Genomic DNA, 27,601 nt, shown 5'->3' with positions numbered 1-27,601 from the left:
ATATAAAAAAACCTTACTTTTCATTGTTACTTTTACCTTATTACTGTATCCTTGTTTTTTATGCTTGACTCCTATAGAGTAGAGTACTAGAATCAGGTCTGGTGGGCAATCAGCAAAATATGCTGTGCATGTAACTGGTGATTCATGAATGTCCATGGGATACGGATTTTCAAAGATTGGAAAACTAACAGATGAAGACAATATATTAGTGTTATTTTTCAAAGATTAAAAAATAAAATCACTTATAAAACAAATCCTAATATCTTCTAAATATTATATATTTCACTTAAGTATCATAAAATTAGGATCAAATACATGAACAAGAATGCTCTTTTAAGATTATCTGTTTCACTTATTTGTGGAGCATAACAAATAGCATGGAAGACATGGGGAATTAGGAGAAGGGAGTTGGGGGAAATTGGAAGGGAAAGTGAACCATGAGAGACTATGGACTCTGAAAAACAATCTGAGGGGTTTGAAGTGGTGGGGGGGTGGGAGGTTGGGGGAACCAGGTGGTGGGTATTAGAGAGGGCACAGATTGCATGGAGCACTGGGTGTGGTACAAAAACAATGAATACTGTTATGCTGAAAAAAAAAAGATTATCTGTAAAATGTAATATGAATACAGGTATAATTTTACTTGAATAAATTCTCTGTCTTCTCTGTAATTCTAAAATTCCACAGTGACACCACTTTGGTAATATGGGTAGAATGAATTATGTTAAACTGAAAGTGTATTCATCATGTTGACTTATTAGTCAATGTATTAAAGCATATCAGGTGTTGTATCTATGTACAGTTTCATGTAAATATAAATGGTAAAATATCTTAGTAAATTTAATGCGTTTTCCAGTGAGGTAATACATATACAAGTGTTTCTGTTTTTTTTTTTTTTTTCTTTTGGCAGGAATAATTGAAAGATAAGTTTTCTGTTTAGGTGTGTGTATGATTATATATGCTTAAGATCATTTACAAAGTAATCTAGAGAATATCATGGGAATATAGACTTATGGATATGGTATATTTCATATTCTCAAGCCTACCGTAATTTAAAAAATGGGTATCTATATAGAACCACACTAAGAATCCTTATTGCTAAAATATATTGGCTACTAAAAAGTGGCAAAATGTCATTTCACATATTAATATAAACTAATAAAAAGTGTAAGAATAAATGTATATACTGAAAACACTGAGTATTAAAACTGTAGTGGGCCTTGAAAGATATTATATAAAATATAATTATAAATATTATATAAAATATAATTAATGTAATACAATAATATAATTGGTTAATAGTAATTAATATAATAAATATAATAAATTCTTGGTTAAGAAACCAAGTAATATGGCACAGAAAGAAGAGTACCATGAGATCAGAACAGTACATTTTGATAAAACCAATATTAGAACTTAGAGAAATAGACATAAATCCATACATATATATGAAATTTAATTAAATTTAATGTTGATAAATAGAGTAGCCAGGCAAAATCAGTGATAATGATCTTATGACCCTAATCCTATAACCCCTTCAAAATACTGAAATATTATATGCTGCAAATGAACATAAAGAACTTGGCTCTCGTATATTTTGGTAAAGATTTATTTATTTGAAAGAACATGGTAGGGAGGGAGAGAGAGAGCATCTCCAGTAGACTCCCTGCTAAGTGAGGAGCCCAGTGCAGGACTCAATTCCACAACTTTGAAATGAAGAGCCAGACACTTAACCAACTGAGCCACCCCCAGGTGCCCATCTCTGACATTTTTAAATGACAGAAAGTAGAACTCAGGCTGTATGTCATTCAACAAAAATTTACTGAGAACCAACTCCATGTGCAGACAAAGCTCCTCCTTCATGATACCTACAGTCTAGTAGAGAATCTTTAAAACAATTGTAAACAAATGGAAAATTTTATCTGGGCCAGAACTATGAAGGAGAGGAGCAAGGGAAGTATGCAAGTCTGTAATAGGATATTTGACCAAGTTATATAGGCAATGAAAAAAAATTTAATGAAGTAATGATATATGAGTTGAGTTTTTTACAGATAAGATGCGAATAAAAAGAAAAAGGAAGGGAAAATTAATACATGCAGAAGAGAGAGAATGTACAAAACTTCTGCATGTAAAGGGCTAAGAGAAGATCAGTGGGTCTAGAGTACAGAATGAGGGAAAATCAGAGTCAGGAGAAAGATAGCAGAGTAGTAGGATCCTGAGCTTACTTTGTCGCATGGATACACCAAGATAACAATGACATCTGTGCAACTAACTCTGAAAATGATCTAAAGACTGGCAGAAGAAGACTTTCCACAGTCAGTTGTAGAGAAGAGGCCACACTGAAAAAGGTAAGAGGGGCAAAGATGTGGTTAGAAACCAAACTCCTGATAGGGCTAAACATAAATGACAGGGATACCAAGCATGGAGAAGCAAGAAGATTATACTCCACACCAGGCATCCCAGGCATTGGGGATCTGCACTGGGAATGGGTTTAACTCCAAGAAAGCCAGAGGAAAGTAGGAAACTGAGCCTCTGCCCTTAAAGAGCCAGCATAATAAAAAACCCCACTGAGAAATAGCATAGAATCAGTAGTTTGAAAATTTACTAATCTCAAAATGTACAATGGAGGGACAGTGATCTTCAGGAGACTTCTCCAAGAACAAGTGTTAGTGGGTGCCATTTTTCCTTCCATCCCCCAGCCTAGAGAGCTGGACACTTGCAAGGCAGCCCTGATATTCTCTACCTATCTTGCTATCACTGTGTGCCCTACCCAACCCATCCCACCTGCCTTTGCAGGCATCATTGCAAAGCAGCTCCTGCCCCTCTATATCCTGCAATCATCCCTGGTAGGGACTAGTGCCACTCCAAAACAACTCCTGACTTGGGGAGAGAGGGAGATAACCCCACACAACAGCATGTCTACAATTCCAGCAACCAGGCCTTTTAGTGACTATGCAGAGAGAGAGAGCCCTATTGGTCAGTGTACCCACAGTTATTGTAGAGACTGCAAATACCTAGTCTAGTTCTCGGCCCACCCATCAACAAAAGCCTCTGTGGGCCAAACAGGAGAAAACCTTGCCATGGGGTGTGCCTCTGCAGAGGCTAACTGTAGACAGTTAGGCTGACTGTTGACCCTACCCACCTATAAGCCCATAGAGACCTTAGGCCCCTCAACAGCACAGGGACAAAACCCTGTCCAGTGCACTCAAAGCAGGCAAAGTGGATCACTGTTGATGACTGGGCTGAGGACAGATACTACCCAGTCACTAACTAGGGTATACACAACCCTAGAGATTATCCTCCAGAAGCATCTAGCTCTCGTGACTAGGAGAATTATCATGAAAAGGCACCACAAGGCCTCTTCCTCTACATAAGGCCATGATTTTCAAGACAAGGTGATATAGCTGAGCTCCCTAACACAGTAAAACATAGAGTTAGACAAAATGAGATAGAGGGGATATGTCCCAAAATGAAAGAACAAAATCACAGCAAAAGATATAAGCAAAGCAGAGACAAGCAGTATGCCTGATAAAAAAGCAAAGTAATGGTTATAAAGATATTCATTGGACTTCAAAAAAGAGTGGATGAATTCAGTGAGAACTTCAATAAAGAGAAAGAAAATATAAAACAGAGCCAGGCAGAGATGGAAAATACAATAGTTGAAATAAAAACACACTAGATAGAATAAAAAGCAGATTAGGGTAGGTGGAAGACAGGATATTGGAAAGGAAGAAACTAACCAAGAATAAAAAATATGACAATAGGTTAAGGAAACTCAGCAACATCATTAAGTATTAACATTCACATTATAGGGAACCCAAAAGGATAAGAGAAAGAAGGAGGCATAAAACTTTTTTGAAGAAATAATAGCTAAAAATTTCCCTGATCTGGGGAAGAAAACAGACATCTGATACAGGAATCACAAAAAGCCCCTAATAAGATTAACCCAAGGAGGTCAACACCAAGACATATAATAATTAAAATGGCAAAAAGTAATGGAATTTTAAAAGCAACAAGAGAAAAAAACAAAACAGTTACATAAATGGAAATCCCATAAGGCTATCAGCTGATTTTTCAGCAGAAACTTTGTAGGCCAAAAGCTAGTCGCATGATATATTCAAAGTGCTGAAAGGAAAAAACAAGCAACCAAGAATACTCTGTCCATCAAAGTTACTGTTCAGAATAGAAGGAAAGAGAAAGTGTTTCCCAAGCAAAAGTTAAAAGAGGTCATCACCACTAAACCATACTGATAATAAATGTTAAACAGAATTCTTTGAGTGGAAAGAAAAAGCCCTAACTAGAAAAAAATTATGAAAGGAAGAAAGTTCATGGGTACAAGCAAACATGTAATGAAGGTAGTAGATTAGTCACTTAGCCAGTATGGAGGTTAAAACACAAACATAGAAAATTATATCTAGAAAACCAGTAAAAGTATATACAAAATAAAAATATGTAAATTATGACATCATATACATAAAACATGGAGACAGATTAAAAATTTAATACTTTTAGAATGCATTCAAACTTAAGCAACCATCAAGTTAACATAAACTGCCATACCTATGTTATATATAAACTTAATGGTAACCACAAATTAAAAACCTACAGTAGATACACACAAAATAAACAGAAAGTAATCCAAGCATAACAATAAAGAAAGTCATCAAATCACAAGAAGAGAGAGAGAGAAGAAGAAAGGGACAGAGAAGAAATATAAAAACAACTAAGAAACAATTTACTTTAAAGGGGATAAATGCTCTAATCAAAAGACTTACATGACTAAATGGTTAAAAAAACAAGACCCATCAATATGCTGCCTACAAGATGCGAGACTCGCTTTGGACCTAAAGACACACACAGAGTGACATTGAAGGGCTGAAAAACCATAAACCATGCAAATGAAAGCAAAAACAAAACAAAACCAAACCTGGGGGTACCAATACTTAGATAAAAAAGACTTTAAAATGAAGACTAATGAAAGATAAAGAGTCACTACATAATGGTAAAGGGAACATCCAAGAAGATTATATAACAATTTTAAATACCTATGTACCCAAATTGGAGCACCCATATACATAAAGCACATATAAACAAACATAAAGAGAAAAAAATTGATAGTTATACAATAATATTAGGGGACTTCACCACCCCATTTATATCAATGGATAGATCAGACAGAAAATCTAAAGGAAATAGTGCCTTTGAATGGTACAACAGACCAGATGCATATAGATAAATAAAGAGCATTCCACACCAAACCAGCAGAATACACATTCTTTTCAATTGCACATGAAACATTCTCCAAGATAGATCCCATGTTAGGCCACAAAATAAGTCTCAAAAAATTTAAGAAGATTAATATCATATCAAGCATCTTTTCTAATGACAAAAATAGGAAAATTAAAACTGCAAGAAAATCTGGAAAGAACAAACATATAAACCAACTATGAACCAACCAATGCATCAACCAAGAAATCAAAGAGGAAATAAAAAAATACATGGAGACAAATGAAAATAAAAACACAATGGTCCAAAATCTTTGGGACATGGGGTGCCTGGGTGGCTCAGTTGGTTAAGTTTCTCCCTTTGGCTCAGGTCATGGTCTCATGATCTCTGGGATCTAGCCCCATGTCAGGCTCCATGTTCAGTGGGGAGTCTGCTTCTCCCTCTGCCACTCCCCCCGCCTAGTGCTCCTTCATGTGCACATGCTCTCTGTCAAACAAATAAATAAAATCTTTAAAAAAAAATATTTGGAACACAGCGAAAGCAGTTGTAAGAGAGAAGTTTATAACCATACAGGCTTACCTCAAGAAATAATAAAAACCTCAAACAATCTAACCTTATAATTAAAGGAGCCAGAAATTGAAGAACAAAGCTGAAAGCCAGTAGGAGAGAGGAAATAATAAATATTAGAGAGAAATAAATAAAAGAGAGACAAATATGCACACACAATAGGAAAGCTCAATTAAATCAAGAGCTGGTTATTTACTTTTTAAAAAATATTTTATTTATTTATTTGACATAGAGAGAGAACAAGCAGGAGGAGTGGCAGAGGGAAAGCGAGAAGCAGATTCCCTGCTGAGAAGGGAGCCTGTTTTGGGGCTCAAACCTAGGATATTAGGATCATGACATGAGCCAAAGGCAGGTGCTTAACCAACTGAGCCATCCAGGTGCCCCAGAGCGGGTTCTTTAAAATGATTTTAAAAAACTGATAATCTTTTAGCCAGACTCATCAAGGAAAAAAGAGGGAGTACACAAACAAAATCAGAAATGAAGAAAAAATAATTAACACCACAGAAATACAAAATGGATAAATTTCTAGAAACATAATCCTCCACAATTGATTTAGGAAAGTAGAAAATATGAACAGAACTGTTACTAGTAATAGAATTGATTCAGTAATCAAAAACTCCCAATAAACAAAACTACACTAGACAGCTTCACAGACAATTTCTACCAAACATTTAAAGAAGAGTTAACCCTTTTCTTAAATGATTCTAAAAAATAGAAGAGTAATGAAAATTCCAGATTCATTCTATGAGGCCAGCATTACTGTGGTACCAAAAGTAGACAACTACCAAAAAATTTACGGGTCAGTATCTCTGATGAACATAGATGCCAGAATCCTCAAACAAAATATTGGCAAACTACATTCAACAATATATTAAAAGCATGACTCACATGATCAAGTGAAATTTATTCCAGGGATACAAGGATGGTTGTTATATGCAAATCCATCAATGAGATATATCACATTAATAAGAAAGTGGATAAAAACCATATGACCATCTCAATATATTCAGAAAAACATTTAACAAAATACAACATCCATTCCTCATAAAAACTCTCAACAAAGTGAGTTTAGAGGGAATATACCTCAACATAATAAAGGTCATAAATAAAAAACCCACAGCTAACATCATACTTAATGGTGAAAATCTGAGAGCTGAAGAGAAGGGTGTCCACTCCTGCCACTTTTATTCAACATAGTACTGGAAATCCTAGCTGCAGCATTCAGACAAGAAAAACAAAACACATCTAAACTGGTAAGGGAGAAGTAAAACTGTCATTATTTGCAGATGCCATGAGACTATATATAGAAACCCTACTAGAATGGGTAAATGAATTCAATAAAGTTGTGGGATAAATAACCAATACACAAAAATCTGTTGCATATCTATACACCAATAATGAAGAAGCAGAAAGACAAATTTAAAAATAATCCCACTTCACTTCAAATTGCACCAAAAAGAATAAAATACCTTGGAATATACTGAACGAAGGTAATGAAAGACTTGTACTCTGAAAACTATAAAACATGATGAATAAAGAGGACATAAATGAATGGAAAGATATTCCATGCTCATAAGTTGCAAGAATATTATTAAAATGTCCATACTACCCAAAGCAATCTTCACATTTAACTCAATCTCTATCAAAATACCATCAGCATTTTTCATAAAACTAGAAGAATCCTAAAATCTGTATGGAACCAAAAAAGACCTCAAATAGCCAAAACAATCCTTTTTAAAAGATTTATTTATTATATTGGAGAGAGACTGGTGGGGAGGGGAAGAGGGAGCGAGAGAATCTCAAGTAGACTCCACACTGAGAATGGAGCCCTATGCAGGGCTCAATCCCCCAAGCCCGAGATCACAAGCTGGGCTGACACCAAGGGTCAGATGCTTAACTGACTGTGCTACCCAGGTGCCCTCCACCAAAGTAATCTTGAGAAAGATGAACAAAACTGGAGGTATCTCAACAGATTTCAAGATGTACTACTAGAACTGTAATAATCAGAAAAACATAGTACTGTCAAAAACAAAATAAAACAAAACAAAAATCAAAAAAAAACTCAAGACACATAACATAGTCCAACAGAACAGAAAAGAATGTCCAAAAATAAACCCACATTTATATGGTCAATTAATCTACAACAAAGGAGGCAAGAAGACACAATGGGGAAAAAACAGTCTCTTCAAATAAGGTGCTATGAAAAATGGACAGCTACAAGTAAAAGAGTGAAATTAGACCACTTTTTATGCCATATACACAAATAAACTCGAATTAAAGACCTAAAGGCAAAATCTGGAACCATAAAAACTTTGGAAGAAAACACAGGCAGTAATTTCTTTGACATCTGCTGTAGAAACCATTTTCTAGATACATCTCCTCCAGTAAAGGAAACAAAAGCAAAAATAAACTATTGGGACTATAACAAAATAAAAACCTTTTATGACAATGAAGGAAATAATCAACAAAATGACAAGGTAACTTACTGAATGGGAGAAGATATTTGCAAATGATATCTCTGATAAAAGGTTAATTTCCAAAATATATAAAAAACTTACACAAATCAACACCAAAACCCCTATAAATAATCCGATTGAAAGCAGACACTTCTCCAAAGAAGACATAAAAATAGCTAGCAGACACATGAAAAAAATGTTCATTGTCATTGGCCATCAGGGAGATTCCAATAAAAATCACAGTTAGATACCACCTTACACCAGTTAGAATGGCCAAAATTAACAAGACAGGAAACAACAAGTGTTGGAGAGGATGTGGAGAAAAGGGAACCCTCTTACATTGTTAATGGGAATGCAAGCTCATGCAGCCACTTTGGAAAACAGTGTGGTGTTTCCTTAGGAAATTAAAAATAGAGCTACCCTATGACCCTGCAATTGCACTACTGGGTATTTACCCCAAATATACAGATGTAGTGTAAAGAAGGGCCATCTGTACCCCAATGTTCATAGCAGCAATGGCCATAATTGCCAAACTGTGAAAAGAGCCAAGATGCCCTTCAACAGACAAATGGATAAAGAAGATATGGTCCATTTATACAATGAAATATTACACCTCCATTAGAAAGGATGAATACCTAACTTTTGTATCAACACAAACAGGACTGGAGGAGATTATGCTGAGTGAAATAAGTTAAGTAGAGAGAGTCAAGTATCATATGGTTTCACTTACTTGTGGAGCATAAGGAGTAACATGGAGGACATTAGGAGAAGGAAAGGAAAAGTGAATTGGGGGATATCAGGAGGGGGAGATAAAGCATGAGAGACTGTGGACTCTGAGAAACAAACTGAGGTTTTTTTGGGGGGGATAGGTGAGCCTGGTTGTGAGTGTTAAGGAGGGCACATATTGCATGAAGCACTGAGTGTGGTGCATAAACAATGAATCTTAGAACAATGAAAAAATAAAATTAAGAAAGGGAAGAGGACTTGAATAGACCTTTTTCCAAAGACCTACAAATAGCTAATAGACAATGATAAGATGTCCAACATCACAAATCATTAGGAAATGCAAATCAAAACTACAATAAGATGTCACCTTACACTTGTCAGAATGACTAGAATAAAAAAGAAAAGAAATAACAAGTGTTGCCAAAGAGGTAGAGGAAAAGAAACCCTAGTGCACTGTTGGTGGAATGTAAATTGGTATAGCCACAATGGAAAACAGTATAAAGGTTTTTCAAAGAATTAAAAATAGAAATACCATAAGATCAGTAGTTATACTAGTGGGAATTTACCCAAAGAAAACAAAAACACTAATTAAAAAATATGTATGCCCCCTATGTTTATTGTGGCATTATTTCCACTAGCCAAGATATAAAAGCAATCTATTTCTATCTGTTGATCTATCGACCTATCTACCAAATATTATTTAGCCATAAAAACTAATGAGATATGATATTTGTGACAAAATCAATGGCACTGGAAGAAATTATCCTAAATGAAAGAAGTCAGACAGATAAAAATACCATATAATTTCACTCACATGTGGAATCTAACAAATAAAACAAGCAAAGAAACAAAAATACTAAAGTCATAAATACAGAGAAAAAGCTGGTGATTGCCAAAGGGGAAACAATGGGCTAATAGGTGAAATAAAGGGGATTAAGGGCTACAAACTTTCAGCTATGAAATATGTAAGTCACAGAGATGAAAAGTACAGCATAGGGAACAAAAATAATATTGTAATAATACTGTAACACAACAGATGGTGATTACACTTATTGTGGTAAACACTAAGTAATGTATAGAACTTTTGAATCAATATGTTGTACACCTAAAACTAATATAACATTGTTGTTAAATATACTTCAATTAAAAAAGGAAAAAAAAAAAGGAAAGTCAGTTTCATGCCTATCATTTACAATAAAAATGTATAGCAAGAAGACAGTGTTCATCAATTTCATCTACTTTTACTGTCCATGCAGTGGAGTTGAGAGAGCCACTCTAACAGCAGTATTTGATATTTGTTACCATTGCTTTCAACATAAAAAGAAAGAAAAGAAAGTGAAAGAAGACCTCCATCTTGTCTACCCTCCACATCCTGCTCTTCTGTATTTTTGCAGCAATAGTCCAATAATATGTGCCATTCTTCTTTGGTCAATAGTCTAACAGAGGGCCGTACAGTACACTGTACAAATTTTCATAACAGTTGTGTTTGTTTAGGTTAACAGCAGACACGTGATCCAATTTATGTGTCTTCAGTATCCAAATGCATCTTTCTAAACATCTGGTGTTGCCTTTAAAATGTGTTACAATTTTTGGGGCACCTGGGGGGCTCAGTAGATTAAGCATCCACCTTCGGCTCAGGTCATGATCTCAGGGTCCTGGGATCGAGCCCCGCATTGGGCTCCCTGCTCAGTGGGAAGCCTACTTCTCCCTCTGCCTGCTGCTCCCCCTATGTGTGCATACGTTCTCTCTCTCTTTCTCACTATCAAATAAATAAATAAAATCTTAAAAAAAATGTGTTACACTTTTATTTACCATCTATATTTACCATCTATTATATACTGTCAGTTATCTATAAGATTTTCCTATATTTTAAATGTAATGAATAGAGTATAAAAACAGTATTAATCTGTAAATGAATAACTTACTTGCTTTGTGTCAGATCAACTACAATGAGATCTTTCTCCAGAAGTACTACAACAGCATAAGGTTCTTGAAATTCTACAAGTAAAAAATAAAAAGTGGAAGTTTTCATATTACATATTATATAAAACACTGAACTTTCATTTCCTTTATCTCCTTACAAATGTTATTTAAATGATTTCAGAAGACCAAAATATGAGCCAAAGTAATAAGTAACAAAGAGCACTTCAAATAAATAATGTTTCTCAGACTTAGTATTTAAGATTATAGTGAGTATGAAAATGAAAAGTTGAATAGGCATAGAGTTAAACACTTCTCAATAATCATGAGGCAGTGATAGTAGATTATTTGAAGAGTCTGTTATTTCTTTCTCACAAACATTTATCTTATTCTTCCATAATCTTCTAGTTTAGATCTGATTTCATTTGTACAAGGAGATGTTCTAAGGACACAGTAATCTGCCTTTCTGAGCTGTGATACATTTTTCACATCCCTATGAGAGCAACACTCCTTATACTAAAAAATTTAATTTCAATTCAATGTGATTTAACATGTACTTAAAGATATATCCCTAAGAGTATATACCTCAAAAAGACAGGGAATCTCAGGATAGTTTAGGATTTTCAAATTCCTAAACTGTAACCCCCTTCTTCCTTCCAATATGTTCCACCAAGTATTCTCAGAACAAAGGATTTATGGAAAATAAAATTGACAAGGTCCTTACTCTCATGGAATTTACATTCTAGGCATGTATACAAACCATGAAGAAGTAAACAAATAAGATAAATTCAGAGAATAATGTGAGCTATCAAAAAAATATCAAAGGTAATGTTGTAATAAATGACTTTTGGGAGAGCACTGATTTAGTTATTGTGGTCAGGGAAGACACTGCTTTCCATCTATAATAGAGACTTATAAAGGAAAGGCACAGTTAAAGTGTTCTCAATTTAAGGAAAAAGTATTTATAAAAACATCTTATATCATGATATTTGATTCTCTATAGCTAAAACAGGTATTACTATTTTTCATTTCATAGAGAAAACTGAAGTCCAAAGAGGTTATGAGATTAGCACCGATTTACAAAGTTAGTTAACTTAAAAGGTGGAACTTTAACTCAAGCCTTATGATTCTAAATTCTCATGTGTTTTCATTATTCCAGCAGTTTCTACTAGTTACTTTAAGAGTATTTAATCCTAAACTCAACAATCATTTGGTAGGAATTTTATTGAGAGTCTTCAAGTCTTAGGTGAGAAACTGGAAAAGATGGCCTTCACAGCCCTTCACAGGTCTTTATCATCTTGAGAGGCTATAGAACCTATAGACAACCTTGAGAGGCTATAGAACTTACTCATATTTAGAAGTCACATGCTACAAGAAAAAGCTAGAAACAGAAACCCAAAACTGAGGAGTATACCCTTGTTTGGGTGTATGTCTATATGACAATATATAGTCTTCATACAGTTAGCCACTCAATCTGTTCTCAAACTTCTCCCTTATCTCTTAGAGCTGTTTTAAGTTTTCAACATTATTTTAGTATTTATGAATTTAGGGTTCTTAGGGTTTGGGCTTTTAGTTTTGTTTTGTTTTGTTTTGTTTTGGTTGGTTGGTTTGTTTTTCAGTTGAAAGACACTGGAGTTCCATACTATTACTTTTTTTCTTTGTCTTCTCTCTAGGGCAATCATTGGGAAGCAACTTCCAAAAATACAATACTGAGACATTGGCATGAATAAGCAAAATTCACAATCATTTTAGGTAGTTACAGCTGTTTTGTCACTTTAGATAGATACATCTGTTTTAGATTATTATTGATTCTTTTCAAATAATAATGGTAGCAAAAGTTTCACCTTTGTAGAAGTACTTGCTATACTGCAGTAATCTCTGAATAAAAAGATTTCTTTAGGAGTCAGTATTAGGTTCAATTTTCTTTCTATTATTTATTAACAGTTTGATCTTAGGGAAATTCATTAACTCAATTAAATTAATTCCATTTCTTTACCCATTGATATGGCAAAATAATAGCTACCTTAGACTTTTATGAATATTAGGTGTATATGAAGATGTTTAATGCAAAGCCTGACAGACTACACGCTCAGTAGATGCCAATAGTATCACTTCCTTATTAGATTGGTCTATTTTTGAGCAGACTCAGTCTTTTAACTTTAGCCCCAACAGGTAAAAGGTTCCATCATAATTACTATTTCTCTGAAGAGAAATGCATTATTTATGACACTTGTAAAAGACCAGATTTAGTTAAATGTAAATGTAAAATTGAAAAATTCTGAGTATGGTTGCTTAGGTACTCTAGGTACCCCTTGAGATAAGAGACATTTGTGTTCTTTGAAAAAAACAAGTTGATTTGTCAAATGGCATAAACAATTTATTAATATTAAAAATTTATAGATTTATTTTGTGTAACATATGTGTAAGATTTATCACTACGTGGCTGTAAAGAAGAATAAAGTTCCATTATGGAATCATACTCAAAATATACTGTTAAGTGAAAAACAACATAATATGGAATAACATAGAATATATTCTCATTTGTACAAAAAAGAGATAATGTATACATAGATAAGTACACATAGATATATGCATAAACTTTTGGGGTGAATACATAAACTTAGAAATAGTCGCTTCTAGAAGGGCAGTGATTGTAGGGTCTTCTCTGTCACTTTCATGTATTGTTTTAGCCAGAAATAGTGAACTATGTTTATATTTTATGATTAAAGTTAAAGTATTTCTCTTAGCTCCTGATAAATAAAAATTCCATCCTCATTATCACTACTCTGAAAAACAAAGACAGTTTTGTAGCTTGGAAGTGATTAGACATAGTTACAATAAATTCATAATTTACTTAATATTATTAGAAATTATCCTAACATCTCTACTGATGTGTAGAAACTTATATATTCACACACACATAAAAATACGTGGTTACAAAGATCAAACACTATTAGCCTCTATGACCGGCACATATATTTTTCTCCAAGCTCTTTTTGGAGGTGTTTTCCTAAATTCAGCTTTTGGTCTTTTGTTTGTTCTTTATTCCTTTATCATTCATTCTCATAACTCCAAAGAACACCTATATTCTTATAATTCATAAATAAATATTAAAGACCTTTTCTTTCTCTTTATCTGCTGTCCAAGCAACTCTATTGACTTATAATCAGACATCTTTTTCTCTTTCCAAAAACTGTTATTATTGCATATGAAACCACTGTTCTTTTTTTAAAATTTATTTATTCATTTGAGAGATAGTGAGCAAGCAGGAGTGAGATGGGGGTGGGGGAGGCAGGGGCAGAAGGAGAGAGAAGCAGGCTCAATCCCAGACCACTAGATCATGACCTGAACTGAAGGCAGGGGCTTAACTGATTGAGCCACCCAGATACCCCTGAAACCACTATTCTTAAAATATGTTCTCTTTGACTCATCTATAATGTCACTCTCTAAACCTAACTGGTGACCAAATTCAGTGGGTTTCCTCTTTCCATTCCTACAGGCAGCCCTGTGTTACAGATCTTGATCATTTTAATGAACACTGTCACAGAAACCTCTAAGTTGGAATCTGGAATTTAAGATTTCAGTGTCTATTCAAACCCATAAACTCCTTTTTGGCAAATTTTACTAAAAACGTTGCTTTCTTTCATCTTAATATTTTCTCAAAATTCTTCTATTTCCAAATACCTCTAAAAGGCTTTCACTTTTTTCTCTAAGTTGATCTCACTCTAGTAAAACTTAACAAGTTCTAAACCTTTACTCAATATCCTTTTCAAGTGCCAAGTCATTCTTCAAAGTCTATCTAAAGCCTACTTTTTCCATGAAGCTTTGCAAGAATATTTCAGCTATTGACTATTTTACTACCTATAAGTTAGTACATTATGTAAACTCTGAATCATATAACTCAGCACTTAAATTTTTTAAACTTAAGTCATAATTATCTCCTTCATCCAACTAGATTTTATGTGATTTGATATCAGAGATCGGTTTCATACTTCATCTGTATTCTCAATAAGCCCTTGTAGTACTGAGGCCATAGAAGCATCCAATAAATATTTGTTGATTAATTAACAGCACAGGTAACTTGTCTGTCCCAGCAACTTTGGAAATAAAGTGCCACATTGTTATTTCATATCAATTTATCCCAGCTTTAAATATGAAACTAAAGAATTTAAAGCCAATTAATACAGTTGTAATAAAACAACTTATAGATCTTCATAGTTAGAGTATGCTCATTTTGGCCTTCCAATAATCATGTGGGGTTAATATTATTATTCTCTTTATAAAAATGATAAATCTAACTCATAAAAGTAAAATGACTTACCCAAGGTCACCTAGCTCGTGAATGACATAGCTAAATCATAAAACCAAATACTGTGCCTCCAAGTCTAGTGTTCTTTCTCTTATACACGTTCCCTCTTAAAATTGTAGTTACACACACACACACACAAACACACACATACATATTATGCATACTACATTGTTTTAATACACACATAGCATGTTGTTTTAATCATAAACTCATATTTTATGTTTCAGCCTTCTCAATTTTTAGATTCTATTACTAAAAGATTTCATTATTATTATATTTCATTATATAGTTTGCACATAAGTTTAGTTTTTATGTTTACAAAAAGTCTTTATATTTAGGATGCATCTCTCCTCTGGAAAACTCTTCTAATTATTCTCAAAGAAATAAATCACTAACCACACATCAGCAATCCTAGAGTAATCAGAGGTGCTGCAGTTGCATCTGAAGCAAAGCCAGATGTGAAACAGATGCACTACCACCAGAGTTATAGATCACTGATATCAGGTAAGTGCTTTAACTTTGATTAGTGTTGGAATGGGATAGGTGGAGCTGGTCTAGGAGAGGCTATTAGGAGACCTCAGATTCCCAAAGTGATTTCACCCTGGACCCCTATCGGACCCTCCCAGCTCAGCTTCCACCATCCTTATCAAAGTTTAAAGCACTTACCTGATATAAGAACCTGAAACTCCAGCACTGCTGTACTACATTTGTCTTACTTCCAGTTTGTCAAGTAGGTACAATTGCGGAACCTGCTCCAGCACCTGTAGCTCACAGTGTTGTACCACAGTGGATGTCAGCTGCCAAAACTAAAAATATTTAAGCTTAATTTTATTAGGAACTTACTTCAAGAATGATTTTCAACATTAATAGTTTAATATTTGTTACTTACCATTTGGATAGGGTGTTTCACATAAAGTAAGAAATTCGACAATAGGATGATCCATTTCAAGCACTGTAACTGCTTTTCCATGCATGATGGTTAAACTTGGTCTTCTGCAAGCTTTGTCATAAGACAGTCCACCAGAAAATATTATGAATGGTTCACTGCATAGAAAAAAAGTTAATGAGATTGAAAAGTCCTTTAAGATGATATAATATCATAAGACTGAACTAATGAAGAGTAAGTTTGGTAAGGATTATACACAATACAATTTGACAGCAAATATCTTTCTTAGTCCAAAATGTCTCACCCAAATAATTTCCTATTCTACCATTTCCCTTTTTCTAGTTGTAAATTCTCACCATTAAAATTACTAATGAATCAGTCTAAAGGTGATGAGGTGTGTTGGGGAAAAGGTGGAGAAGTTGGGAGGAAACAGAGGTGCTCATCGACTCAAAAAGACATCTCTACACGTATTAGTTGATTCTCCAAACTCCATATCACTACCATTATATTAAGCTACGTTAATTTATCATATTAACCATTGGCGTGCGGAGTCCAAAATTCCTAAGGGATAAAAGAGGCAAATTTCAATATAAAATTAAATGTGATAATAGCAAGCCCAGAGTGGTAGAAGGTAACATAAAAATTCTATGTAATGGAGTTTCTGTGAGAAAAGGTTATGATAAAAAGATGGAGAAATCTAAGAACAAAAAATATGTTTTTCCCAATTTTTCCTTGGGTCAGCCAGTTCTATCTAGCTGCTAAAACTAACATCAAACTTTCTAGGTTCTGTTAGTTGCAAGATACAATTAGATAAATTGAGTAGGGCTGAGATTACTATAAAATACTAGTTGTTAGAAAGTTATAAAATAGGGTCATAATTTTTCACTTTTCTTAAATTAATACTATATCTCTAGTTTATGTATATAAAATAAAATATGTTAATGTAATATTTTAAATAAGTAAATATCAAACTGAAAATACTCTCCAAAAGTTTTTTTAAAAGAACTAGACAATTATTTTACCAAATTCTTTGAGAATATATGCTTCTCTAAATAATTCATTTTTATTCATTAAGGAACCTAAAAAATTCTAAAATTCTTAAGATTCTAAATTCTAATTCTGAGTCTAATTCTAAGAGATTTTAATTCTAAATTCTAAGAATTCAAGATTCTAAAAATCACTCTATAATTACTTTTCTCATTCATTTCATACTGTACATGGTACTCAACATTACCAATGGGGCATTTGCTAATATTATTAGGGTGGCTATATAACAAGAACAAAAAGAGCTTTTTAAAAAAGTTTCCATTAAAATCTACATATAAAATGTGTAAACTGATTTTTATTTATAATTCTATCTTAATATTTTAACATAAATATTTGAGTTGTAATCTAAATACGAAAAATACAAAAAATTTATTTTCCTTGAGTCCTATATTAGTTGATGTGAGTTAGTCTTGCTTCAGTAATTTGGTGTACTAAATTACCAACCTAGTAATGGTGGTTCTAAGCAGCAAGTTTTTTCCTATAAAATAAATGCTTATATTATTAATACTTCTCCAGATTTAAAAGTCATTTCTAATGAAATTAGTAAGTGTTCTTGCACATTTTTGTGTTGCTTTGTTTTACAACAAATGTCATGACTTAGAAAATATATTATCTTTTCATACATATTGAACTAACTATCTGCTCCAAGTGTTAGTAAGGTCACAAGTATCTATTTTTTCCATGTAAAAGGGGGGTAAAGTTAATCTCATCTCCCAGTATCCAAATATAGGATAAGAAGCAATTTATTCTTCCTTTTTTTGGTAAGCACAATGGAAAAGATGTCCTTGTTATATTGGAAGAAAGCAAAACCTTTTCTGCTTTTATTATGAATGCATCAGAAAACACTGGGTCTGAAGTTAATTACCGATATATATGCACTTCTCTGTAAGCTACTGAATGACTAAACAAAAAGTTAATTCCTCAGGTAATCACTCATCTATAATTGCAATAGATACTTAATTATCACATTAAATTCTTACAAGTATAATCCTCATTTTATTAATGAGGTTAAATAACAACTAAGCAGAAAAGCCCAAAAGAAAACATATCTGTCAGATTTCAAAGCCTATTCTCCTAAACAGATTTCAAAGCCTATTCTCCTAAAAAGTACTGCCATTAGCAGATGAGTCTGAGATTAATACAGGTGAAGTTGTTTAGAGGCAAGCAGCTATGGAATGGAAGGATAAAAAATGAAATCCAGACTCCAAAGTACATGTTTTTACTCCTAGTCTAATGTTTCTAAAACTGTGGAATATAACTTTAAAAATGTTCTGAAAAAAAGTTAAGGTTTTATTTTTTTATATGACAGAGAGAGAGAGAGCACAAGCAGGGAGAGCAGAAGAAGGAGAAGCAGGCTCCTAAGCAGGGAGCCTGATGGGCCTGATCCTATGACCCTGGGATCATGACCTGAACTGAAGGCAGACACCTAACCAACTGAGCCACCCAGGTGTCCCTGAAAAATAGTTTTTAATTTCAAATTTGACAAACACTAACAAACCATATCTCCCTTTGGAAATTTTATATTTCAGGCCATATAGCAAAGATTCTAAGAAGCTATACAGTAAAAAATCCAATTTACTTTCATATAACCCAGAATATCTTAGCTCTCTCAAATGTATTTGATTATAGATTCCTAATTTTCCATGAATACAGTTAGTGATCAAAGGGACACAATTTGATAAATACTATACCATACTAAACTGACCTTTACTTTTTACTACAAATGTATCCTGGTAGACTGATCAGATGGATTACTACCAAAAAATAACTGCCTATATAATTAACAATGTCTTCATACATAAAGAAAATATTAATAAAAATTAAAAATTATTTTTTAAAAGATTTTATTTATTTGACAGAGAGAGCCAGAGAGCACAAGCAGGGGGAATATCAGAGAGAGAAGCAGGCTCCCCGCTGAGTAGGGAGCCCAATACAGGACTCCATCCCAGGACCCTGAGATCATGACCTGAGCTGAACGCAGGCATTTAACTGATTGAGCCACCCAAGCACCCCGAAATTAAAGATTATTGACAATACCTTGGATAAATCCCAAAGGCATTATGTTGAATGAAAGAAGATAGGATCAAAATGTTATGTAATATATAACTATTTATATGACATCTTAAAAAGACAAAACTATAGTGACAAGGAACAGATCAATGGTTGTCAGGGGTTAGAAGCAGAGAGAAAAGTACGAGTATAAGGACAAAAGGAGAGAATTTTGGGGGTATGGAAATGTTCTGTATTCTTATGTGGTGGTGATTTCAGGCATCTATACATGTGTTAAAATTCACAGTATTGTACACCAAAAGAAAAAAGTATTTTACTGTATAATTTGTAAAATAAATATAGAAAAAGCATTAAATTCTTTTCTCAGTGAAGGCAACAAGATTAAGCAATAAACCATGCAACATAATGTAGTACATACTAAAACAACATTTGCTGAATATTTATGATATTCTGGGTATTGTGTGAAGAAATTTACTTGTGTTATTGTATTGAATCCTTATAATATCCCAATGAGAAAACTACTATCATTCTTAACAGATGGATATACTGAGGCTTAGAGAACTTTACACATGAAATCTACCAATAGGTGGCCATGATAGAAAGGGATTAAAAGACAAGCAAAAAGTAATTTTTATTAATTACAGAGAACTTGAAAATGTTAGTGGTAGCAGGTAGAGAGATCATTATTCCTTTTTTTGAATAGAATAAATTAATTAAGCAGAGAGGTGACTGGGGACCAGTGATTCTTAAGCAGAATGGTTCTTTATCCCTAGAAATGTAAAGCCATTTTGTGAATGGTTGATCTAATATGAATTAAGCAGAACATAGCCCTTGCATCCACTACCTATGCAACCCTTTGAGACCCTATTGCTGCAGCATATTTAGTAGAACTCTTTTTAAAGTTCTTGTTCCTGCCACAGGCATCCCAATTTTTGACTTCACAAAGTTTCTACTGTGTACTAGATGAAGCAGAGATATATCTACTTATTGTCACTTCTGGGGTATGGCCCATTTTACTGTCAGAATATCTTTTAGTACTCAGTTTTGGTGCTCCTCTGCTGTTTAGTCTCTTTGTGTACTGAGCTGTGGAACCACTGCTTGTAAAGGTGACTTTTCTAATACAGTAGTAATCAAAACAAACATACACAACGTACTAAGGTGCACAGTAAGTGGGATGACAGTAATTATAATCAATAATATATAATTATTTCACATTAGAAATCTGAAGAATTATTTCTACACAAAATTGGGTTACTAATTACTAGAATAACTCATTAAATTAGTATCAGTGGAATAACTTTAACAACACGAAATGTCATGGTTTTGATGACAATAGTAACTTCTTTTTTTGTTTTTGATAACTTATTTTTATCAAGAAACCCACTATGTATCACTCATTAAACTTATGACATTACACACTTTATGCATAATTTCACTTATTCTTCACAAACGTCACAATGAGATAGGTATAATTAATGAGGAAATTAAAATTTAAAAGAGTTAAGTAAAAATTTCAAGGTCACATAGCTGTCTTGCCCCATATGCCACAGATCTTAATAATTACGTTACACTGTCGTGACTTCAATCCCTGATTCCTAAAGTACCTTCTCTTTACCTTCACCCTTTTCTTACTCTGTGTGTCAATCCTATTATCCCTTAAGACCCATCTCAGTTATCCCCTTTCCCAAGAAGAAATTTACTGATCTCTCTTCACCATTCTCTCCCCCACTCACTCTCTAGGCTGGGTTAGGTATCCTTTTGTTGTACTCTCATAGCATATCTCTATAAAAGCACCTCACATGTTACACGGAAACTACTAGTTTATGACCTTACTTCTTCTACTAAACCATAACAGATTCAAAAGCAAGCAGTATTCTCTTTCATTTTAGTATACCAAACAAGTTTCACAGTGTGTAGTAAGTAGCAATAACTAATAATATGTGTACATAATAATAATATATGTATATATAGAAAATGTTTCCACATTAATATACACATATATGTATATATAATATATATGTAAAATATTTCCATCCATAATAATTAAATTTAAAATGTTTTAATACTTTAATTATAGTAGTACAAAACTGTGGTCATTTTTACTACTTATGTTTAGTAACATTCTACTGGACTAAGGAGTTATTGATCTATCACGTGTGTATGTACACACATATATGTGTATATATATATACTATTGTAAAAATATATACATTAAGTGTATTTATATACAAAATATATACCATATATTATAGTTTATATATATAAGGTAACTCATTAAAAATGGCAATATTTTTATACTATTAAATCTTTCAAAGAGCAGGTGTCATACATCTATAATACTGAGAATACATTCCACGTGAACATGTAAATAATATAAAGTAGAATTACCCAATTTAGAGTTAAAATAAAATTAAGGTTTAGGCAAGATTTGTAATTACGGTAATTCTGGATGAGAATATTGCCATTAATAATTATTATAAGTAAAAAAAATTCTTGATTTATAAGATAAGCTTGCTATATATATATATATAACATTTTATTATATATTATTCAATTTAATTTTCTATATCTTAAAATTTAGTACTATTATATTAAGCTAATCGATATAACTCTTTATTTTTCCAACTAACTATAATCTTTCCAAGTTCAGAATGTAAAATCATGAAGTACAGAGACTTGGTTATGTATTTAATTCTTTCACACGCAGTACCAATAGTTATGCTTCTGCTTAATAATACTGAATGATTGCTACTTATAATGTACATGGCCCAAAAATCTGACATTGTTAAATTTAGTGTACATAATATTCATCTGAATATTCATAGAAAGTTAAAATAATTAGATATCCATCATAATATCACAGATACTCATATTAATAAAGAAGTTGCTATTATCAGTGAAGAGGATTTAGCCAATTAATATACTTACATAATTATATGGAACTTTAAATAATACATAATCAGTAAAGTTCATTTTTGTCTCTGTTTCTTATATATATTCCCATATCACCCAAAATAAAAAATGCATACCTGTTTCTACAAGTCTTGTATTCTACTTTTAGGATTGGTTTACAAGATTCAGATTTTCTTCCTTCTCTTTGACTTTTTCCTAAAGAAAGAAAAATGATTTGTTAAATCATATTTAAATTCTATACATCCATGAAAATTCCAAAAATATGACTAAAAGAATATAAAGAAAAAATAAGGTAATTAATGTGTTTTCCATAATAGGATAAATAGAATTCTATGCATTCTAACATTTGTTGAATTTGTAAACAATCTGTTGAATCTTAACAATTGACTGCTATATAAGCAATAAAATTATTTGTAAACTTACCATATCTAATTGTTCCATATTCTCCATGAATAAATCTAGCCTCATATAGTTATTTTAATTATTTAAGTCTTAAGATTACTTTAGAATTAAAGACACATACACATACATACTTCTCTGCATAATGAAATACAAAATTATGAAAATCCATACTAGGGCCATTATATATTGTCTATAATACAAGCAAACCTTTTTTGCATGTAAAAAGATTTGCCATTTAAAACTTATAATAGACTATCAAAATCATTGCATTTTCATCAAATTCGTTTAACGGAAAGCCCATTAGACAATGAACACAGATTGTATATTTCAAATATATTTCATATATTTGCATAAAAATATTTTCTTGTAGGGAAATGTTATGTTGTTTAGACTTCACGGATTTTGAAAAATGATCAAAAAGAGTAGAAAATTGAAGTAAAGCTATTTCTGCATATAATGTCTTTCCAGTTGTGATTTTGCCTATACTTCTGTGTCTCATTTTGTTAAAATTAAAGTTTTTGAGATATGTTTCTTTTTTATTTTAATAAGTACCCTTATTTATTCTTGTATTGCCACAACTGTTTATAGACACAGATACCTATTATGTAGATAAATGCTTATGTACATTTAAGTTTAAATTTTTCAGGATAGCTTCAGAATGGCACAGTCATAATCCAAATAGGGTGTCAAAATAACTTTGTTTAATTTGTTAAAGGGCAGGGTATCAACATATAACATACTTTATCTGCTCCATGGCATGCTTTCTGAATTTGCTTTCTCTTTCTTTTACCCTACATCAACTAAAGAAGTAATCAATAATAAAATACTGGTATAATTATTCACACAGTAAAAATTTCTTTTAAAGTATCTGTATTATATATAAAAAGGAATTGCTGACATTATATGTAGATCATGATGCCTTACAAAGATAGAACTTTGGCTCAGGGACTCTGAACAGTGGTCTTAGGGATAAGAAACAGCTGGTTGGTGATTCCTGGTTGGGTAACATGTGGGCACAAAGAGAACTGAAGGAAATAACACAGGAAAGAAAAAGACTCATTCTCCTCAGTTGATATCTTTTTCATCCATTTCTTCTCTAATAATCGCCAAGCCATAAATCAAATCAAGATAGTATATTTGCTGTTTTATATCTATACGTGTGTGTGTGTGTGTGTGTGTGTGTAACCAATTATAATTTTTCAATGGATACACACTAGTATTATGCAATGATTTCAGTAAAAATGAATAATATTAATTAATTATTTATTTTAATTTCTAACTCCAATAGTTAATTTTTGGCTGAAGGTTTTCAACTTTGATTATGTTCATTTTCAATAATTGAAATATGTTTATATGTCATGTTATAAAAAATTGTTATAAATATTGCATTTACTGATACTCTTTATGTTCAAAATACTATACTAAATGGCATGGTAAAAAGAAATAACTGACCACCAGGAAACTTAAAATTTACTAGTTTAAGCAAAGCATATATAAACCTTATAATATAAGGTATCCTAAACAAATAAGTGATAGACTTGAAGTATTGAGAATAGTAGGAGTACATGAAGTAGGAGTTAAGAATATTATGGTTTCACTTCATAACAGAAAATTTTACATATTTCTTCAGATGACTTTCTAGAAGCTAGATTAAGCATTAAAAGATAGAACTTGGGAGTTATGGTCCAAGACGGTGACATAGGAAGTCCCTGAACTCACCCTCTCCATAGACATACCAAGTCTATACCTACTAATAGAGCAATTCCTCCTGAAGAAGAACTGAGAGCCAATTGAACAGCTTCTGCACAAGGAAAGATGGAGACCAAAAAGAGAAAGCACAAGAGAGGGAGACATAGTGAAAAGGGGAATCTCTAACACCAACACTGTGAACTACAGTGTGGATGGACAGGACTAACGGACCATGAGCAGACTCATCTGTCCTGGGGTGTAGAAAAAATCCATGGTTTAAAAGGGCAACTAGGATATAAAGGAACCAGCTAAAAGGGAGAGGAGCTGGAAGTCTCTTAAGGCTGGTGGGACTGGGGAACACCACTGTTTATGATCCCCCCTCCACCATGAGAGCAAAGATGGGAGCAGGGTTGAGGTACCATAGCTGACCTCCCACCTCAGCAAGACTTGGGCCCCTAGCCCATACCAGACCTTGATGGCCTGTGCCACAGAAAAAAAGTGCCACAGTTTAAGAGTAACTACCATATAAAAGGTCAACCCCTAGAACTTCATCAGATGGTGAGGAAGCTGCTGAAACTTTCTTCTGGCTGGTAAGCAACATGATTTACATTCTCCTCTACACCTTGATAGCATGAACAAGAGCCATGATCCAGGCACCTTAGCTAGCCTGACACCTCAATATCCCTGGGCCCCTAACTCCCACCAGCACCAACCATCGTGCCAAGACAGCCCCAGTGCAGTGGACACTGGAACACTTCTGCTCAGTGCTTACTACAGATCAAGCTTTTGCCAAACTAACACATGGACAAGGCACTCCAGAACATTCCGGGCCCACACAATCTTGACTCCAGACAATTTACTGGGCACCCCTTGAATGGAGCACTCCAGAAACCTCTTGTCTATGCACACTTTGGCTCCAGCTTCTCCACCACGGCTTCCCTCTGCATGGAGCACACTGGGAACCTCTGGCTCACATTTCTGCCTCAGTTCCAGCCTCCCCACCAGCGTTTCCCCTGCATGAAATCACTCGGGGACACCCTAGCTTGCACCAACTTTAGCTTTAGCCATCCTGCCAGGGCACACTATGTATGGAGAGCCCCAGGATGCCCCCACCTCCCACCCCACCCAGCACCCACTTCAGGCTTAACTATCTTGCTTGGGTGTTCTCTGTGTGGAGAGTCCTAGGACATCCCAGCTTGTACCCACTTTAACTTCAGCCATCCTGCCAGGGTAGACTCTGCCTAAAGTCCCAGGATTCCAACCCCCAACACAGTTTACACCCACTTCAGCTGTCCTGACAGGGCATTCTTGTGTGGAGAACCCTAGGACCACACTGGCCTACACCCATTTCAGTTTCAGCCATACAACCAGAGAGTTCCCAGTACAGAATGCACTAGAACCTATAATACACAACAGCCACAGCTCTAGCGAACCAACCAAAGTCACCAGGTGCAGTCTACCAGGGGATGACAAAACACAAGATCATTCCTTCAAATCTAGAAGAAATAGCTGTTGCACCTAACGCACAGAAACAAAAAAGTCAAGTTAAGAGGAGACAGAAGAGTATGTTCCAAATGAAAGAAGACAAAATCTCAGAAAAAGAACTAAATGAAACAAAGATAAGCAACCTACCTGATAGAGTTCAAAAGTAATGGTAATAAAGATGCTCAATGAGAGAAGAGTAGATGAATTCAGTGAGAAGTTTAACATGAGATTAAATATACAAAAAACCATCATTAGAGTTGAAGAATACCATAACTGAAGTAGCAAATCCAACAGAGGGAATCAACAGTGGATTTTAGAAGGTGCAGAAGTAATCTGAAAGACAAGGTAATGGAAAGCACCCAACCTGAACAGCAAAAATGAAAAAACACTATAAAAAATGAGGATAGGTTAAGGACTACCTTGGACAACATCAACCAAACAAACATCCTCATTATATGCATCTCAGAAGGATAAGGGAGAGAAAGGGGCCCAAAACTTATTAAAAAAAAATAGCTGAAAACTTCAATAACCTGGGGAAGGAAACAGACATCCAGGCTCAGGAAGCAGAGGTCCAAACAAGATTAATCTAAGGACATCCACACCATGAAACATAATAATTAAAATGTACAAGATTAAAGATAAAGCTAAAGACCTAAAAGTGAGACAGGAAACCATCAAAATCCTACAGGAGAACAAAGGCAGCAACCTCTTTGGCTTTAACTGTAGCAACTTCTTACCAGACATGTCTTTGAAGGCAAGGGAAACAAAAGCAAAAATGAATTATTGGGACCATATGAAAATAAAAAGCTTCTGCACAGTAAAAGAAATAATCAACAAAACTAAAAGACAATCTACAGAATGGGAGAAGATATTTGCAAATGACATTATCTGATAAAGGGTTAGTATCCAAAATGTATAAAGAACTTATCAAACTCAACACCCAAAAAACAAACAACCCAGTTAAGAAATGGGCAGAAGAAATTAATAGACATTTTCCAAAGAAGACAGACAGATGGCTAACACATGAAAAGGTGCTCAACATCACTTATCATCAAGGAAATGAAAATCAAAACCACAGGGAGATATCACTTTGCACCTGTCAGAATGTTAACAATACAGGAATACAGGAAACAACAGATGTTGGCAAGGATGTGGAAATATTAGAATCCTCTTACACTGTTGGTGGTAATACAAACTGATGCAGCCACTGTGGAAAACAATATGGAGTTTCCTCAGAAAGTTTAAAATAGAACTACCCTATGACCTATTTCGTATTCACCCAAAAGACACAAAAATACTAATTCAAAGGGACACATGCACTCTGATGCTTATAATAGCAGCAGTATCAACAATATCCAAATTATGGAAAGAGCCCAAGTGTCCGTTGACCAAACACACACACACACACACACACACACACACACACACACACACACCCCAGAATATTACTCAGCCATCACAAAGAGTGAAATCTTGCCATTTGCAATGACTTGGATGGAGTAGAATGTATTATGCTAAGCAAAAGAAGTCAGAGAAAGATAAATAACATATGATTTCACTCATATGTGTAATTTGAGAAACAAAACAGATGAACATAGGGAAAAAAGAGTAGGGGAAGCAAACCATAAAAGACTCTTAACTATAGAAAACAAGGTTGATGGAGGGAGGCAGGTGACAGATGGGCTAAATGGGTAATAGGTATTAAGGAGAGCACTTCTGATGAGCACTGAGTATTATATGTAAGTGATGAATCATTAAATTCTACACCTGGAACCAATTTTACCATGTATGTTAATGAACTAGAATTTAAATTAAAAATTGAAATAAAAAAAGGAAAAAGAAAGACTAAAGATAGAATCTTAAAAGCTGCAAGAGAGAAGCAACTAGTTATGTACAAAGGAAGCCCCAAAAAGCTATCAAGTGATTTTTCAACAGAAACTTTGCAGGCCAGAATAAAGCAGCATGACA

The 27,601-nt window shown here is 33.8% G+C and overlaps 1 protein-coding gene across 7 annotated transcripts in view; it reads right to left on the bottom strand.

The window, feature by feature from the left end:
• STXBP5L (syntaxin binding protein 5L) overlaps window positions 1–27,601 on the bottom strand; it is a 451,491-nt gene that overhangs the window by 175,853 nt on the left and 248,037 nt on the right. For all 7 annotated transcript variants that reach the window (XM_082711856.1, XM_082711861.1, XM_082711860.1 and 4 more), the window contains exons 10-13: window positions 22,174–22,252; window positions 16,091–16,245; window positions 10,898–10,970; window positions 37–184 (exon numbers count right to left, since the gene is read on the bottom strand). In XM_082711856.1, the coding sequence (XP_082567982.1) occupies window positions 37–184; window positions 10,898–10,970; window positions 16,091–16,245; window positions 22,174–22,252 (455 nt within the window). The remainder of the gene's footprint in view (window positions 1–36; window positions 185–10,897; window positions 10,971–16,090; window positions 16,246–22,173; window positions 22,253–27,601) is intronic.

The sequence above is a fragment of the Mustela nivalis genome (assembly GCF_964662115.1).
Source record: "Mustela nivalis genome assembly, chromosome: 1".
Classification (NCBI taxonomy): domain Eukaryota; kingdom Metazoa; phylum Chordata; class Mammalia; order Carnivora; family Mustelidae; genus Mustela; species Mustela nivalis.
This window is presented reverse-complemented; position numbering and strand designations above follow the sequence as displayed.